The sequence below is a fragment of the Bos mutus genome, chromosome 4, assembly GCF_027580195.1.
Source record: "Bos mutus isolate GX-2022 chromosome 4, NWIPB_WYAK_1.1, whole genome shotgun sequence".
Taxonomy (NCBI): Eukaryota; Metazoa; Chordata; class Mammalia; order Artiodactyla; family Bovidae; genus Bos; species Bos mutus.
Window position 1 is genome coordinate 37,636,155 of NC_091620.1, and position 18,953 is coordinate 37,655,107.

An 18,953-nucleotide genomic window follows, 5' to 3' on the forward strand; every position below is an offset into this window, starting at 1 on the left:
CTTCCCCTCCCGGATAGGCTGCCAGGAGCCCCAAGGCCAGTGGCTCCTGATGCCCTTGAGTGGGGGCTTTCAAATGCAGACTTCATCCTACCCCCTGGAATCCACTTGTCTAACAAGCTCCCCAGGTGGTTCTGGTCCATAATTTGAGATAGAGTAGGGGAAAACACCTGACCTAAGGAAGAAGCTGTGTGGTTCAGCCAATACGTGGAAATTAGTGGGGAGATTTTCATTGGAAGAATTTCTCACTATTTTCTCCCTGATATCTCAAGAGATACTTAGATTGCTGCCTTAAATGCAAAAGAAGAAAATGACAGGTCACAGATAGGTATGGCAATACTTAAGAACTGATGACACTGACCACATATGAAATAGTTACACATCATAATCTTTGAGGCAGAACTGATTTTGCTTGTTTGGGTCATAGTTGCCAAAAATAAAGGCAAATTTTCCAGAACATCTTCACCTTCTGCACTTTTTCAAAATCCCAAGTCCCCAACACACTGTTTCCATCTACGTTGCAGAAACTTCTTTCCGCCAGTGCAGGCTGGGGATGCTCTTAATGAGAGTACCAGGAAGAGTTCCTGACCTGCCTCCTTGCTTCAGCTACCTTAGATGTTAATACTTGGGGGGTTGCTGGGAGGGAAGATGTCCAATTTTACCAACGCAAATTCTTCTGGATGGGTTGTTCTAGATTTCACTTTTTTTCTTCTTCTAGGGATTTTGCTAGGCAAGAAAAATGAACAGCAAATGCAGAATTAGGGAAGCAAAGGCTCCAAACATCAGGCAGCACAGATTTTCTTTCCAGTGGCCCGTGAGCCCACTGATTTGTAAGACTGGAGCCAATCTGGGAGTCACTGTCCCCAGTTAAGGAAGAAAGCCATTTGGAGAACTCTTAGCTGCTACCTGACAATACTCTAGAGACAACACATCACAGAGTTCCATGGACAACATAAGATGATGCCCTAAGCTCCGCACAGTGCTGCTGCCGCCCAGTGTCTAAGTGTAAAGGAAACATTCTTCCACCATCAAAGCAAACTTGCGACATGAATCAAGTGTACTATGGCCTTCCCCACCTCCTGTCCACATACACCCCTCACCCCCTTTCCTTTTATTCCATGTCCCTGTTCTTATAATAACTCATGGCTCACACTCAAATTAGCATCTTTCTTTTCAAAATGCACATTTACATTTTAAAAATGTTTTGCCTGACAGAGGTTCAACTATACACACTTCCCCAGGAGCTGAATGATTCATCCCTGAACCAATGCCTTCAAATGAGCCTCTGTAAGCTGAGGACCTGTGCCACCTCTTCTCAAGAGTGGTGCCATGGAGGGCATCCCTCGATGAGGGAATAGTTATCTTTGTTCCAGCCCTCAGGGGGCAGTAGGTTACCCCTGACGCTGTTATGTTAAAAGGCTTTGGGAAGTGGCAGACTTAAGACTGAATCGTCCATAGCACCTGTCAGCTGAACTCAGGCAGGCCATTTAAACTTTCTGAGCCCAGGTTCTACAGTTTTAACATGGCAGTGATATTATCTATTCATAAAGTTGTTCCTAAAAAGTTAATTTATCCATATTAAATGAAAGTGCTTTTCAAGCTAGGAAGCTCTGTCTTATTTTGAACCCAAATAGCCATCACTGTTCTCCGCCAGCTCAGAGTCTAGCTTCGACATTTCTAGAGGGGTGTCTTGGGTGCGCCCAGGACTGAACTCACCGTCCATGTTGAGAGCAATCCGTTTTTCCCACTGCCAGCCTGTGCCTCTCCATCTTCAGTGGACTCAGCACTTCCCTCCCAAAGCTGCGGGGCATCCTGCAGCCCTGCCCGTATCTCTCCCTCTGCTCTGCCAGGCATAGCCCTAGGGACTGCACAGCCACACAGAGGAGAGAAGGATTGTTCTCCTCCCTTGTGGGGCCCAAGAGCAATGTGGCTTGATCGTGTGCTCAGTCACTGCAGTCGTGTACAAGTCTTTGTGACCCCATGGACTGTAGCCTACCAGGCTCCGCTGCCCACGAGGATTCTCCAGGGCAAGAATACTGCAGCGGGTTGCCATGTCCTCCTCCCAGAGATCTTCCCAGCCCAGGGATCGAATCCACATCTCTTGTGTCTCCTGCATTGGCAGGCGGGGTCTTTACCACTAGCACCATCTGGGAACCCCTTGCTTGGTCTCCAGGGTATATATATGGAGAAACAGCTATTTATTATTACTGTTGTTATTGTTGTAGTAGTAGTAGAATAAACATAGCATAAAATTTGCCACTTTAACCATCTTAAAGTGTACAACTCAGTGGCATTAAACACATTCACCATGTTGTCTAGCCCTCAGTGCTATCTCATTCTAGAACTTTTTTCATCACCCTCAGCCAGAACCCCATCCCCAGGAGCAGTTACTCTCCAGTCCTCCCCCTTCTCACCCCTGGCAACCACTAACCTGCTTTCTGCCTCTGTGGATTTGCCTATTCTGCACATTCCATATAAATGCAACTATAGAGTATACGGTCCTTGGCATCTGGCTTCTTGCCCTCAGCAAGTTCAAGGTTACCCTTTGCTCTTTCTTTCCGTAGGACTAGGCTTGCACCAGGGGACTGTACTCAGAATGGGCCTGAATGGCCATTCAGTTCAGTTCAGTTCAGTCGCTCAGTCGTATCCGACTCTTTGCAACCCCATGAATCACAGCACGCCAGGCCTCCCTGTCCATCACCAACTCCCGGAGTTTATCCAAACTCATGTCCATTGAGTTGGTGATGGTATCTAACCATCTCATCCTCTGTCATCCCCTTCTCCTCCCGCCTTCAATCTCTCCCAACATCAGGATCTTTTCAAATGAGTCAGCTCTTCGCATCAGGTGGCCAAAGTATTGGAGTTTCAGCTTTAACATCAGTCCTTCCAATGAACACCCAGAACCGATTCCCCTTAGGATGGACTGGTTGGATCTCCTTGCAATCCAAGGGACTCTCAAGAGTCTTCTCCAACACCGCAGTTCAAAAGCATCAATTCTTCAGCGCTCAGCCCTCTTTAGAGTCCAACTCTCACATCCATACATGACCACTGGAAAAACCATAGCCTTGATTAGATGGACCTTTGTTGACAAACTAATGTCTCTGTTTTTTAATATGCTGTCTAGGTTGGTCATAACTCTCCTTCCACGGAGTAAGCATCTTTTAATTTGATGGCTGCAATCACCATCTGCAGTGATTTTGGAGCCCAACAAAATAAAGTCAGCCACTGTTTGCACTGTTTCCCCATCTATTTGCCATGAAGTGATGGGACCAGATGCCATGATCTTAGTTTTCTGAATGTTGAGCTTTAAGCCAACTTTTCCCCTCTCCTCTTTCACTTTCATCAAGAGGCTCTTTAGTCCTTCTTCACTTTCTGCCATAAGGGTAGGGTCATCTGCATATCTGAGGTTATTGATATTTCTCCTGGCAATCTTGATTCCAGCTTGTGCTTCCTCCAGCCCAGCATTTCTCATGATGTACTCTGTATATAAATTAAATTAGCAGGGTGACAATATACAGCCTTGACGTACTCCTTTTCCTATTTGGAACCAGTCTGTTGTTCCATGTCCAGTTCTAACTGTTGCTTCCTGACCTGCATATAGGTTTCTCAAGAGGCAGGTCAGGTGGTCTGGTATTCCCATCTCTTTCAGAATTTTCCACAGTGTATTGTGATCCACACAGTCAAAGGCTTTGGCATAGTCAATAAAGCAGAAATAGATGTTTCTCTGGAACTCTCTTGCTTTTTCGAACAGCCATTACCATCACACTTTGCAGGATTCCTGGTCTCTTGCAGGAGATAAATCCTTCCTGCTTCCTTCCTCCTTAGCACCGGTCCTCTCACCTCTGAAAACATATTGCTATGAGGTGACTCAGGTCCCAGCCATGCTGGGAGCTTGTAATCCTTCCCAGCATATTCTCAAACCCAAGCCTCCAGTTTGCCAACCATGCCCAAAGATCCCTTAACTTGATAGTCCCAGAAAATGCTGATACTGAGCCCCCAACTAGAATGATTATAATAGTCTTGAGTTGCACTTTGTGTTAACAAAGGTGAGCGTGTTGCTAAGAATCACACAACCTTTAGCGTTTGAGTCCCATTCCACTTTCAGTGAATCCCAAGGTGTTTGAGTACCTTGCAAAGTACAAGAGACATTTGTATTTCTCCCGAATCATTCATGGCCATGCTCATGGGCCGAATTTCCTTTCCATTTCCCTGCTTCAGAAGTAATTGTATGTAAAGCCCATCCATGATAGTTCTGTTGCCTCTGTGGAATAGCTTTTTTTATGTGCGTGGTTTCCTGAGAACATTTTTATCAAAGATCCTAAAGAAGACTTTTTTTTTTCTAATTTACAGTTGATACATAGTAACTGAACAAATGGAGAGGTGCAAGCTTCTAGACTTCTTTGTCTTATTAAATTATTTATTTAGGAAGTTCTGACCCACTGGTCTTGTCTTACTGCTTTCTCTCTAGAAAAGTCAAAATTTAATAGAAAAAATTTTTTTTAAATCTGCACCACCAGGCTTTCAGGATCTTAGTTCCTCAACCAGGGGTTGAACCCACACCCTCAGCAGTGAGAGGACAGAGTTCTAACCACTGGACCACCAGGGGATTTCTTGATGGAATTTTTTTGTGTGTTTTGTTTTCAAAATTGTAAGTTCTTAAAATTTAAAACATCCTAATATAAATTTTTGTGCATCTCTTTAAGTTCTTCCATATCTACTGTTACTGTAGTTAAATTTTACATTTAACTTTGGCCCATGGAGTGTATAGTAACCAGGCATAGAGGAAATAATCATTAAAGGACATAAATATCAGGGAAGAAAATAAAATCTTTAAATTGCTATGCATAGAACCAAAGTATAGAATCACCCAACAATCATCATTTTATCTGCAAACATTCTCTTTATTTTCCTAACTTATGTCTGTACCTGTGTGCTTTACACAATGAGCCATTTAGAGGCTCCATATTTTAGTATTTCTTTCCTATTTTTTTCATATCATTGTGTATGTGCCTTTGGCATTTTTGAGACCAGAATTACATTCTTGTACAGCCCCCTCATACTTTCCTTTGCGTCCAGTACGTACCTGAACATAGTTTACTGTCCATCATTCCTGGCTTGCAGATGCCAAATTAGTTGATGTAACTCAAAGGTTTAGTTTAGGTTAATGCCTTTCCAGGGAGGGTGTGGGTTACAGGGAAGAAATAGCCAAGCAACGTGAACTCACCAACATCAAGAAGCAAAGACACATTTGGGACCCACGTCTCATTAGTAGGTTAGGGTCTGCTGCACCTACCTGTCTGCCAATATCTATCTGCCAATATTTCCCAGTCTTTCCTGTTTTCAAACACTGATTTAGATAAATGATTTTCTAACCAAAATGAAACAGTATGGTATTTAAGTCAACCATGAAAATAAGCACTGACATATATGCCCCCTACCCTGAAAGAAATCAGGACAGGCTTGATTTGAATCTGGCAGGAGGCCAGATGCAGTCAGGTTTCCTAAGTCTCTAACTCCACAAAAGGAGAGATCTAGCCCCCTCCGGATTACAGAAGATCCCAGGGGTCATAACTGAGCTGGGCTCCCTGGTCTTCAATAAAACGTGGCTTTGTACAATAGGAGCAAGGAGAGGGGGAAACAGCAAAATCAGATCATTCTTTTAAAGTTCTTATAAATGGGTATTTTTTTTTTTAATATGGACTTTAGTTTTTAGAGCAGTTTTAGATTCAAAGCAAAATTGAGCTGAAAATTCAGAGTTCCCCTTGACCGGGTATTTTCCAGCCCTCTCTCTCACATGTTGTCTCTACTGGTAGAGTCCCAGAGTACTCTGCATTTACATCACAGGCAGGACACACACTGGTCTGAGTGTTTGAACAGACCTAGAGTAACTCACTGACCCAGGGGGACATTTGTCACCCCCACCGGTCCAACATGGAAGCTCTCCATGTACCTGAGAGCAAAAAAAAAAAAAAGGTATTTGATGCCCCTGGGAAACAGCAAACTATCATTTCATCAGTATAGCTATGCCTTGCTTTAAACAAACCTGATTATATTTAAAATCTGACTTATACCAGAGGTGAATTGGGAATGATCCACGTTTCCACCACGTTCAAAGTCAGGTTTCCACCACTCTAAGGTCTAAAATCATCAAAGCTTCTGTTCCAGGCAGTTCATTCTCCACATTGTCCTTCAGAAACATCACCTAACTCATGCTGTCATCTGAGTGCATTCCTGCCTGGAATATCCTCCCGTCCAGGTGTAGAATTCACTCTCTTGAGCCCTCTCTTCCCTCATTCCACATCCCCCATGAACACTGCCTTAGCCTCTCTAGCCCACAAAGGAACCTCTCTCCTCATTCTCCTGGCCCTTTTGGTCAATTTTCACACTGTTGACCATTTAGACAACCAATTGATGTATATCAAGCACTTACCATTAGCAAGATTATAATAGGCATCCCAAGCCTGATCATTTCTTATAAGTTCCTCTTACCTCCACAAATCCACTATAAACTGCCTAAAGGCAGGACTATGTCCCCTTGTTAAATCCTACCTATTATCAGAACAGCACTGGTACCTAGTTGGTGTTTATATTTTACAAAACGATTCTTAACTTTACAAAAATAGTCACTAGTTGACTTCTTTACAGAGAAATTTCTTCAGATGTGCTCAACGTAGGGTTTCATGTACATATATTTTTCAAGACCATCATTGTCATATGAAGGTGGGTATATGATGTCACTTTATAGAGCCACTATATATTTTTAAGAAGTATTTTTTAAAATTGGAACTAGTTTAATGTTGCAAACAGTAGTTACTACCTTTGGGAATCTTGGTGAATTCTAAGTGGGGGAGGAATGGACTAGCAGAGAAGCCAAGGCCTATGGTTTCCTTACATTTATTTGTAGGCCTATGGGAACGCTTTCAGACTGATATTCAGGCAAAGAAGAAAGTGAACTTGTAGCAATAATTTTCTCTAGACCATTCTTCAGCCAAACTGATTTCCTGCTGGAGAAATTGTTCAAGGCTAGATGGGCATATGAAAACAAAGTTAATGAGCTCAATGTTAAGACAGTTTATCTTACCAACTCTTACTTTTCACAGAATAAGAAAATCTGGAAAGATGATTTCCTTCTCTCAGTTGCTGGCCTGTCTTTGAGGTCCCAATGTGACTAGTCACCACAGTTCACAGCTGACTATACCCCTTCTGGTATGGGGGGCTCTGTGGGACTCCCAAGGTGGCTCAACGGTAAAGAATCTGCCTGCCAATGCAGGAGACACAGTAGACGTGACTTCAATCCCTGGGTCAGGAAGATCCCCTGGAGAAGAAAATGGCAACCCATTCTAGGATTCTTGCCTGGGAAATCCCATGGACAGAGGGGCCTGGCAGGCTGCAGTACATGGGGTTGCAAAAAGTCAGATGTGACTTGGTGACTAAACACACATGCACGTCTTTTTAACGAGCAGGCAAAAAGTTCAGACTGAGACTTTTGATTCTGCAAAACTGAGATGCATGTACTATCTATAAATTAAAAAAAAAAAAAAACACTGTAGAAACAAAACTCACATATTTAAGAAAGTTAGCAGAGGTCTGATGCAAGTAGAAATTACACAATGAGTGGCACTGATGATGAAAAGGAGATTGCACACACTTTAGCTTTCTGTGCTTAACTCCATTCAAGCATTTGCCAAAAAGATTTAAACGAGTTGACCTTTAAAAATCTAAATCAGACCTTGAAAGTCTAAGTGTATTTCCCAAGCAGGATGGAAAGGAAGAGAGGGAGAAATTACTTAAAAATTACCTCTGTTCCTAGTCCATCCCCTTGGTTTTGCACCTGCTCTATCCCTTAGAATGTAATGCCTGGTGTGTTACACTCTGGTCCTCCCTAAATTTTAAAATTTCCCCAAGAACTGACTCTCCTACTCCCAGTGCCCCCAAACCCTCTAAGACATCAAGGAGTTGCAGGGCATGAGGGTTAACACTTTCTAAAGGAGAGCCTTCTCAGCTCGCAGGGGACCGGTTGTCAAATCCACAGCCAGCGGTGTGGTGGTGTATGTTCAACTCAACGTGTATGTTTCAGGTTCACGTGTTTGTTTCAACTCCAATTCCACGTGTGCGTTTCAACTCCACGTTCGCTCTCTCTCCATGCAGCTACCTCATCCCTGAACTCCCAACTCCAGCAGCTCCAGCAGCTTCAGCAACTCCAGCAGCAGCAGCCGCCACCGCCCCCGGCTCCGCCGGGGAGCCAGCACCCGCAGCCCGCCCCGCAGGCGCCCCCGCAGCCCCAGCAGCAGCCGCCCCAACCAGCCCAGCCGTCCCAGCAGCCGCAGCCCGCCTCCCAGCCACTGCCGGCTCCGCCCGCGCAGCCCCCGCAGCCTCCAGCCCACCCTCACCCCCAGAGCCAGAACCAACCGTCTCCGACTCAGCAGAGCGCCAGCCCCCCTCAGAAAGCCAGCCAGTCTCCGGGACACGGCCTCCCGTCGCCGCTCACGCCACCCAATCCTTTGCAGGTACGTCCCCCGCCGTCCCGCCCACGCACAGGGGACCCGGCCGCCGGGTGGCGCGCCCTCCCTGGAGGCAGAGGGCCCGCCGGACTCAGCATCCACTTGGGCAGCGTCTAATTCAAATTGATCTCTTAGACGGAGGGAAGAGGGAGCAGATAGCAGGCAACTGGGGATGCATGTAAACGAAACAAATAGAAACCCATTGATGTTGCCTCCGAAGGATAAATGTTATCTGTTTCCTCCGGTGAGAGGCCGGCACTGTAAGTGCACTTGTAGCCTGTAATAACTCCACTTTATGATACTTTTTGAAGGCAGCAAAGATAGCATCCAATTAAAATTATTACTAGCAGAGTTTTGTAGCCCCGTGGAGAACTACATCTCCTGTCCATGAGGCATGGTGGTTATTTCTCTATATTATGAATACAGTAGTGTCTCACCTTAAGTACTTCAGTGCTCTTTTGTTTCTATTTTCCCAAAGATTCTCTGGGGTTAGGAGGGTAAAGAAATTTAGCCCCAGTCTTATGTCCCAGATTCCAACCATTACTCCATGAACTAACAAGTGCTCTAAATTCACACCAAAACCCTCAACAAGTATGCATCTTTATAAAATAATAAAGCTTCTCTATATTTACTTTATTGCAGGGAAGCTGAGGGCATCCAAAATAGAATTTCAGGCTAATCATGAAAGCTCATCTCTATCTACTATCATTGAAAAGCAATGAACAGGAGCATTCAGGAATATATAACTTTAGTGGTTCAGAAACTCATTCTTAACTTAGATGCCTTTTAAATAAACTAGCTTCAAAAGATAACGACTCCAATGCCAACACATCAGACCTAGAAAGTAAAAACTCAGTTTGGGACTTTAAAAAAATAAGGATTTTTTTTTTTCCCCAATGAGATTTCCGATGGTTTAGTACATCTGTAGTGTAGTGACAAATTCCCACAGAGTAGAAAGCCTATACTTACTTCAAACACCAACTCACCTCCCTCCTCGAGGGTCCTTGACTCACAGTCAGTCAGTTTAGCCCAGCCCTTCCGGAGGACCACAAAAGTGATGTTATCCTTAGGTCCTAAGTAGCTAAACACGCAGAATCAAAATAGGTTGGCCCGCAGACAGAAAGGCGAGTAGATTAGAGACTTAGTATTTTAGAACTGGTTTAATTTGTTGCCCTGTTTCTATGAGCTTGGTTTCTCAGTGGTGGCTCAGAGTTTTCTTGGAAATGGAAACATTTGGGTGAGATAAGTAATTGTGTCTTCCTTGGCACTTGTGTCATGGCTACCTGGCAATTTGAACATTTTCCCCAGTTGAGTTTGAAGGTGTATTTTTAAAATATTACAAGTATGAAACAACATAATACCTTTGACATAAGTTAGATTGAAATGAACACAGGCTAAAAAAGTCTTGATTGTAGACTTGACATCTATGAGATGTCATAGATATATAAGTACATCTAATCAGATTTACCAGATGCGTGATTAGAGCGTATTTTCAACATTTAAACAGTGGTTATTCCAAAGAATGGGTTTAATGTATTTTTAAAGAGCAGTTAAATTAGATATACCTCAGCACCAAGTGATTAAACACTTCCTTGATCTAAACCATCAAAGTAGATGAATTACCAAAGAAACCATGTGTCCCGCTCTGAAGGATGAGATTATTAAGCCCTGCCTGCTGTTGTTCAACTTAATCCAGTATTCTATAGAGTTGAGTGAAAGCTTTGAGTTCTGTGGACATCAGTCTTCTCAGAACACTGTCAACATTGTATAGATCTCTATCAGCCAGTAAAAAACAAGTGTAGACAACCCACTTGAATGGCTGTTGACAGGGCTTTAGAAGAGGTGACCACTCAGCCTCCTGAAAACTAATTCTGTGAGGAGAATTTCCAGACATTCTCCTAAAGGTTTCCCATGGAAATCTGGGAGGTATTTCATTTTGTGTTTTTGCAACAAATGAAGGCTCAAAATCACATTTATTTCTTTATAACCCTGAGAGACTATTCTAATTTTTCACTGTTGAAGTTTTAACTTGTAAGCTTACTAAGTACATTGATAATACTCTATCTTCTTATGTGGATCTAATGAATAACCACTGAAGGAGTGGTTTGGTGAAATTTTAAGATATTATTGAGTAGATAGAGAACTAATTTTGAAAAGTCCACAACTGTAGGAATAAAAGGATTTTTTCCTTTCACTATAGGCATGTGTAAAGGAAATGAAGAATTCTGTGGTTCTGAAATAGTATATTTTTTTCTACATTAGCTGAAGGGCTTTTGAGTTTGTTGAACATGTAATGTTTGAACTTTTGAAAAAGAAAGCTATTTAAGAGGATATGAAAGATATTTAACCCTCAAAGGTAATGATCTTTATGAACTAGAATAAAATATTTTTGTTTGAAGGTTATTAAGAGAATAATGATCAACTAAGTTCATATATGACAGCTTAAATTCTATTTTACAATTATCTATTTTCATGTGGGCTTTGCCTTTTTACATTGTTCAAAATCTGTCAGAGAGATATTAGTTTAAAATATGCAACCTAGGTTGTTAGAAAGGATAATAATCATTTCTAAAACTGTACAGATACTGTCATATCTTCAGAAAAAAATAATAAATGAAAGTAGCTTATGTAGGTATATTTGGTGAGGTTTTTCCTTGAGATGAAAAAAATAATAATAAAAGTGCTGACAGGTAGTAACACTCTAGACTAAAGTTCTCCAAATAGTTCTGGTCAGGTTTTTGTCTAATACTGAAATTTTTTTTCATTCTTTTACTCAATTCCATGAAATGAATTGCATATCCAAAACCAGGTTGTTATTTTAAGATAGATAAGAGTCTAAAGTATTGTCACCTCAGAGAACTAATTTTGATGGTTTAGAGTTATAGGGGGGCTGGTGGTCCGGCATGGATATCAGAAGCTGGCCCCTGGAAGCCTGTGTTTAAATTCTTCACGGAATTTAAGGTCTGCTCACCCAGTTTCATTCTCTGGAGGGAGAAGTTCTGAACAGGATTGTAAGTGCAAAGATTTAGGGGCCAGGCAGTCAGTATAAATAAGTAAAGCAGACTTGACTATAAGGGCTTCCCTTGTGGCTCAGTTGGTAAAGAATCCCCCTGCAATGCGGGAGACCTGGGTTTGATCCCTGGGTTGGGAAGATCCTCTGGAGAAGGGAAAGGCTACCCACTTCAGTATTCTGGCCTGGAGAATTCCATGGACTGTATAGTCCGTGGGGTCACAAAAATATCAGAAGATATCCACAAAGATGGATATCAGAAGCTGGCCCCTGGAAGCCTATCTTTAAACTCTTCATGGGATTTAAGGTCTGCTCACCCACAACTTCATTCTCCGGAGGGAGAAGTTCTGAACAGGATTTTAAGTGCAAACATTTAGGGGCCAGGCAGTCAACATAAACAAGTAAAGCAGACTTGAATATAAAATTCAAGTGAAATTTTGGAAACGGTGGGTGGGACAAACAAATGTGAGTTGAAGTTAACCCTTAGGCTCCAGATAGATAACAATCCATGCTCTTTATTTTTGTCCTAACCCACCTGCCACAGGCTGCACCAGAATCTAAAACTAGAAATGTAGTATGTGTTGAGTGGAAACAGATCAGAACATAGATGGAAGCAATCTTTGTGGGGGAAAGATATGGTCTAATCATTCCTGGGTAGAAAGAACAATATACAGTTTTAATTTCAGTGTATGATATTTATCTGAATAAACACCCCATAAGCCTAAGAATGACAAAATACCTCCTTTCTGTGACCTTTGAGATGACTTTTATTTTTTTTTCGATATTTTTTAATTTTATTTTATTTTTAAACTTTACATAATTGTATTAGTTTTGCCAAATATCAAAATGAATTGGCCACAGGTATACATGTGTTCCCCATCCTGAACCCTTCTCCCTCCTCCCTCCCCATACCATCCCTCTGGGTCGTCCCAGTGCACTAGCCCCAAGCATCCAGTATTGAGACTGTTCCTTGGGAGTTTTTAACTTTCACTAAAGAAAATACAAACATTGTGTAAAAGTCTAGTGTGTTCCTACATGAGTGGTCTGGAGATGATCTGGGCATGGTTGGAGCCTAGTCATGGTGCCATGGGAAGAGAAAGCTTATTCTAATTCTGACCCTGCTTCCAACTAATTCACAACTTAGGACAAGTTCTTTGGGCTTTGTTTCCTTTGTTAGTTGTGTGGTGTATATCATTTGCCAGATCCTTTTTGGGTCTTTGAGTCTATAATCCAAATGTTGGTAAGCCTCTAGAATTTTACTGGATACTGAAAACCCAATGTTCCTGAAGATTCTCTGAGTATTCTTCAAGGTCAGGTGAATTTCTTCCCACTCAGCTGGGTGGCAGAGTAGAAAGAGAGTGAGGACAAGCCTAAATGGGATAATGAGAGCAGAAGCAGATTGTATCTTAGCCTGAGAGTCAAAGTTAAAGTCAAGTTTTCATCCTCAGAGAGTCAGTGCCGTAAACTCTAGGTCCCAGATTGCTTTTTCACACCTATACATTACAGAAGCTTAAGAAACCAAATGGTGCTTTTAACCTTGGCCTTTTGCATACCGTCTTGCATGGCAGGAAGCAGGATCATCTTTTCCTCTTGTTGTATTGCACATTTTAATGAGAAAACACAGAGAGAGAGAGAGAGAAATCAGTGGAAGCAATTAGGGGAGAGAAAACTATCTAAGCTTGTAGGAGGAATGAGGAGCACAGTCACCTCTCAGAGGTGAAGTCGCTCGAGAGATAGCATAAAATTGTCCTCTACCACGTGCATTTCTTCATGTAAAGGTACCACTCAGGCATCAGCGGTAAACCTGCATTCAAATTCCACCTCTGCTACAGTGCAGGCCCAGCCTCTTGCTCTTCTCATATAGGATGTTTTCCCCCTAGCAAAGTTTCAGTACTACTTTCCAGAGTGATGGAGAGGATGATGTATTATCACTTTTTAAAACCAAGAGCCCAAGCCGTTGAGAAGGAGTTAGACCCACATGATTTCTGTCCTTTTAAAGCAAATAATCTCCAATCATGTCTCCTTCCTATAAAACAGACCCAGTGCTTGGGGCCGACCCCCTCTCTCCCCAGTAGTCTTTTTTTTTTTTTTTTTACTTTACAATACTGTATTGGTTTTGCCATACATCAACATGCATCCGCCATGGGTATACACGTGTTCCCCATACTGAACCCCCCTCCCACCTCCCTCCCCATACCATCCCTCTGGGTCATCCCAGTGCACCAGCCCCAAGCTTCCTGTATCCTGCATTGAACCTGGACTGGCGATTCATTTCTTATATGATATTATACATGTTTTAATGCCATTCTCCCAAATCATCCCCTCTCCCTCTCCCACAGAGTCCAAAAGACTGTTCTATACATCTGTGTCTCTTTTGCTGTCTCGCATACAGGGTTGTCATTACCATCTTTCTAAATTCCATATATATGCGTTAGTATACTGTATTGGTGTTTTTCTTTCTGGCTTACTTCACTCTGTATAATAGGCTCCAGTTTCATCCACCTCATTAGAACTGATTCAAATGTATTCTTTTTAATGGTTGAGTAATACTCCATTTGGAGAAGGCAATGGCACCCCACTCCAGTACTGTTGCCTGGAAAATCCCATGGATGGAGGAGCCTGGTAGGCTGCAGTCCATGGGGTCGTGAAGAGTTGGACACGACTGAGCGACTTCACTTTCACTTTTCACTTTCATGCACTGGAGAAGGAAATGGCAACCCACTCCAGTGTTCTTGCCTGGAGAATCCCAGGGACGTGGGAGCCTGGTGGGCTGCCGTCTATGGGTCGCACAGAGTCGGACACGACTGAAGCGACTTAGCAGCAGCAGCAGCAGTACTCCTTTGTGTATATGTACCACAGCTTTCTTGTCCATTCATCTGCTGATGGACATCTAGGTTGCTTCCATGTCCTGTCTTAATTTAACACAGTTTTAGTCAAAGCTTGGTGGGTCTAAGTTTTTTTCATCTATCAGTGGAGGCGGTAAACTTAAATACTTCCTGAAACTCCTTCCCTTCTATTTGGAATTCTAGGTTACAAACCTCTAAAACTCACCTTGGGTGACCTATGCAGGTGCAGGGGAAAACACTCTTCTTCCCTCTACTCATTCTGGGTTCTCAAACTGGGGATCTGTAAATTAGACTAGAAAAGACAGATTAAGAAGAGAAAAACGTTTTTTTATAACATGTGCTTCCTGCATATACATAGGAGCACTTAGTGATGAGGGACTCAAAGGGGTGGTTAGAACGTGGGCTTAACCAGCATCTTAATAAAAGAACACCAGGAATACCAAGACTGAGGAAAAGGACTATAAGCTTCTAAGAGTGGCAAATCGTGGGAAGATGATATATGGGGAAACTAAGAGTAGATAAGAAAGATTTGTTATACACATTTTTCTGTTGCCATCTCTGGACTGATACAGGTCTAGACTTGTCTCCAGTCCTTAAATTCTGTCCTTCCTGGTAGAAGAGGAGTTGGGGGAACACCTTTACAAGTTTATGTCCTGCTTTTAGGCACAATAGGAGGATGGCAGAGAGCTTTTCTTGTATCTGTTGATACTTAATTGCCTTCAGCTCAAAATAATCCTCATGCCGAAGTGGGCATGTTTTGAGGTGACATATTCTGCTACCTTTTGTAGGTATAGTTATATAACTCCCTTGTGGCCATTGTAAGTTCTAGTAGAACTCTCTTTACACAAGGCTGAATCAGGCATAAAACTCCCTTCACCTAGACTAAGGTAAATGACGCATTCATCTCAGATGCAGAATTCATCTCAGGTGCACCCAAGAATACAGTCATCAAGACAGATCATATTTTAATACAATTTTATAAAAAATCAAAATGAATGTCAAAATCCATGATGACCTAAAAATCACATTTTAAAAGATAAGATCAATAACAATAATGAACCATTTTGAAGTCTGAGGCAAAAGGAAAAATACACTAACACTGATTTTGTTGGTCATGAATTTTTTGCATTCATTTTGGATTTTTGTTTAAAATCACATTAGATGTTACTCATCTTGATTAGTGTATTTGGGACACACCCTTAAACTTTGTGCCTGAGATGAGTACCTTTCTTGTCTCACATTGGCTACCAGCTATGTAAATGATTTACTTAGCAAATACTCTCCAAAGTCAATAGCATTCTGTCTATTGGAAATTTCAGCTAGGTCTTGGATGTCTTTTTCTAGTTGAACTTGAAAAGTGCACCAAATTTTTGCACAATGGAAAAAGAGGTGTATGTTGGATAATGGATTGGGGTGGAGAGGTGGAGTAGAAACCCATCCTCCCTGTGTAAAATAGCACAGGTCTAATAAACAATCATTTTTTATTGAATTGAAATGTTATGACAATCCAAAAGGTACAGACTTTCAGTTATAAAATAAAGAAGTCATGGGGATGTAATATACATCATAGTGACTAGAGCTAATAATATTTTATTTAAAAAAAAAAGAAAATGCATATTATTACTAAGAGCTGCATGTAAAATTTCTTACAGTTTAAAATATATATATATTTTTACTTTAGTTCCACAAAGTAAAAAAAATATATAATTCAGAGTAAAATCTTTGAATTATATAATATATATTTCTTTGTTGCTTTAGCAATAGAAATATAATTTAGCAATACAAATACAATTAATGACTCCTGAAAAAAAGTGTTATGGCAATCAAAAAACTTCTTTGGCTCATATTTATCACTGAACTAATTTACAGTTTTATAAGATTAAGTAGGTTTGGTAAAAATGACAAAAGTATCATTATGTAGACAGCATTCTTCCAGAGCAATCCAGGCCATGAGGATCTTTTAAAAACCGGAATTGTCCACAGGGAGTGAGTAAGGGTTCCTCCTGGGCTAAAAAGCCAAAAGAAATTTAATTATAATGGATAAGAAAAATCTATTCAAGCCCGGTGAGTTTCCAGGAAGATTAAATATGATATACTAATGAAAATGCTTTGTAGGGTATGCATTTGTTAAGCAAATGTTGATAACACTACAGATATGAAAGAGTATGAATTTATTTCTGTTTATATGACCGTACAGTAAATTGAGGGCTTCATTCACGATTCCCTCATTCAGCAAGAGGTCGGGTAAGAAATGGAAGTCCCTTTACCCAATTATATTCAGGCCTGAATACAATAAACAAAACATGTTTAGCTACATTCTCTGCAAGGTACAATTTTTCCTTTTATGAAAGAAAGAAAACCTCCTTTTAAAAAAACCCCTCAGTTCAACATTACTGACATTTCAAAGAATTTATTACAAGCATTTGAGATCCAGGAGGAACAACAAAGTTTATATTGCTTTGAGAGTAGCAGGGGAAAAAATTAGTTTAGCAAGAATATACTTATATACTGGGGTGCTTCTTTGTCATTGTCTAGATGTACCGTTCCTAGGTACTGCTCTGTAAATTAGTCAAATCATGTAGAAAGGAGCTTAACAAAGCAGGTGGTGTGTTCACAGCTCTGACTGTGGAAGCTTATGTCAAGTAGCAATAGATGGAGAGAGGGCCAGACTCAAAGTGGGGAGCATGGAAAGATTCCTGCAGTATTTGAACTTGGCAGCTTCTGTCTTCTCAAGGAAACTGCTCTGATCACTACAGTGGGGTAGATTCCTGGCTTGTCCACAGTGAGTTCAGCGGTAACCCTGGAGCCACACACCCCGCCAGGTCCCATCACTGTCTGCTGGATGTAACTGATAGGCTGACCCCAAAGTCTAGTTCAGAATGCTTCTAAAACAATTTTGCCTGCATGTGCATAGTTCCAGGTTTGAGTGGCAATGGGAGCAGCCCAAAATGTGCTGGCTGGTATTTTGCTCTCAATTAGCAAGACATAATCAGGTGTTATTTCTCATAGTTTAGGCTCAATTTGTTTAAGGTAAATATTGTGGTAAACTTCCACAGGTCTTTTGTGGTTTGTTTGTTTGTTTTTTACATTTACATGTATCTATTCCGTTTCAAGTCCTTTTCCTACTCAGGTTATTCTAGAATATTGAGCAGCGTTCCCTGTGTTGTACAGTAGGTTCTTGTTGGCTTTAATTTTTCATTTTAATTAAATAAAATGTAATTAAGTAAAATTTAATTTTAAAAATAAACTGTATTTAAAATATCTGTTTTAAATATAGTAGTGTATACATGTCAATCCCAAACTCCCCAATCTGTCCCTCTTCCCCACCCTTCCGGCCTGGTAAGCATTAGTTCCTTCTCTAAGTCCATGAGTCTGTTTCTGTTTTGTGAATAAATTCATTTGTATAGTTTTTTTAGATTCCACATACAAAGGATATATGATATTTGTCTTTCTCTAACTTACTTAAGATGATAATCTCCAGATCCATCCATGTTGCTGCAAATGGCATTGTTTAATTCTTTTTAATGGCTGAGTGATATTCCATTGTGAGGAAGGCATGACAGCCCACTTCAGTATTCTTTCCTGGAGAGTCCCATGGACAGAGGAGCCTGGTGGGCTACAGTCCCTGGGGTCCCAAAGTGTCAGACGTGACTGAGTGACTAAGCACGGCACAATATTTCATTGTATATATGTACCCCATCTTCTTTATCCATTCCTCTGTTAATGGACACTTCGTTTGCTTCCATGTATTGGCTATTGTCAGCAGTACTACAGTGAACACTGGGGTGCATGTATCCTTTTGGATCATGTTTTTCTCTGGATATATACCCAGGAGTGGGATTGCAGGTCATATGGTAGCTCTATTTTTAGTTTTTCAAGGAACTGCTGAACTGTTCTCCATAATGACTGTACCAAATTTCCTACCAACAGTATAGGAGGGTTCCTTTTTCTTCAGACCCTCTGTACCATTTATTGTTTGTAGATTTTTTGATGGCCATTCTGACTGGTGTGAGGTGATATTTCCTTATAGTTTTTAAAAGTCTACAAGGTTTTTAGTTGACTCCTGAAGTACAGGTTTGCAAGTGAATAATCCTCCAGATCATAAAGAAAGCACTTTTACCATTATCTGTGTTTATTAAGCTCATATGTGATGCACTGTGCCCTTAAGGAATGTTCGAAGAACAGCTTGATGCCATAGGACAAGAAGTTGTGTTTAGAAGTGAACACACCTGGGCTCAGATGCTGATTCTGCTGGGTGGTTATGTGAGGTCCGCCCATTCTTCTGAGTCTCAGTTTCCTCATTGGTTGGAGGGTTGACGTGAGGATTGAATGAGATTACTTTTATGAGAGTATCTAATTCAATTCCTGATAGCTGGCTTTCAAAAAATATCAGTGTCCTGCCTGCCTTTTTGCTTCCTTGACAATAGATATTATAATCCAAGGAGGACTATGAGACAAACAGACCCACTCGAAGTTGAAAAAAAGAAAATAATCATGGGAATTATAATGCATGTGTACACCATAAAATGATGCACGGCACACTACGTAAAACCCCATATAAGCTAGAATGCAGCTAATAATGATAATGCATTTTGTAGT

General features: G+C 41.3%; 1 protein-coding gene across 1 annotated transcript in view; it reads left to right on the plus strand.

Moving 5' to 3' along the window:
* POU6F2 (POU class 6 homeobox 2) overlaps positions 1-18,953 on the plus strand; it is a 504,980-nt gene that overhangs the window by 374,778 nt on the left and 111,249 nt on the right. Inside the window, exon 5 of the mRNA XM_070368781.1 lies at positions 8,146-8,504. Within this exon, the coding sequence (XP_070224882.1) occupies positions 8,146-8,504 (359 nt within the window). The remainder of the gene's footprint in view (positions 1-8,145; positions 8,505-18,953) is intronic.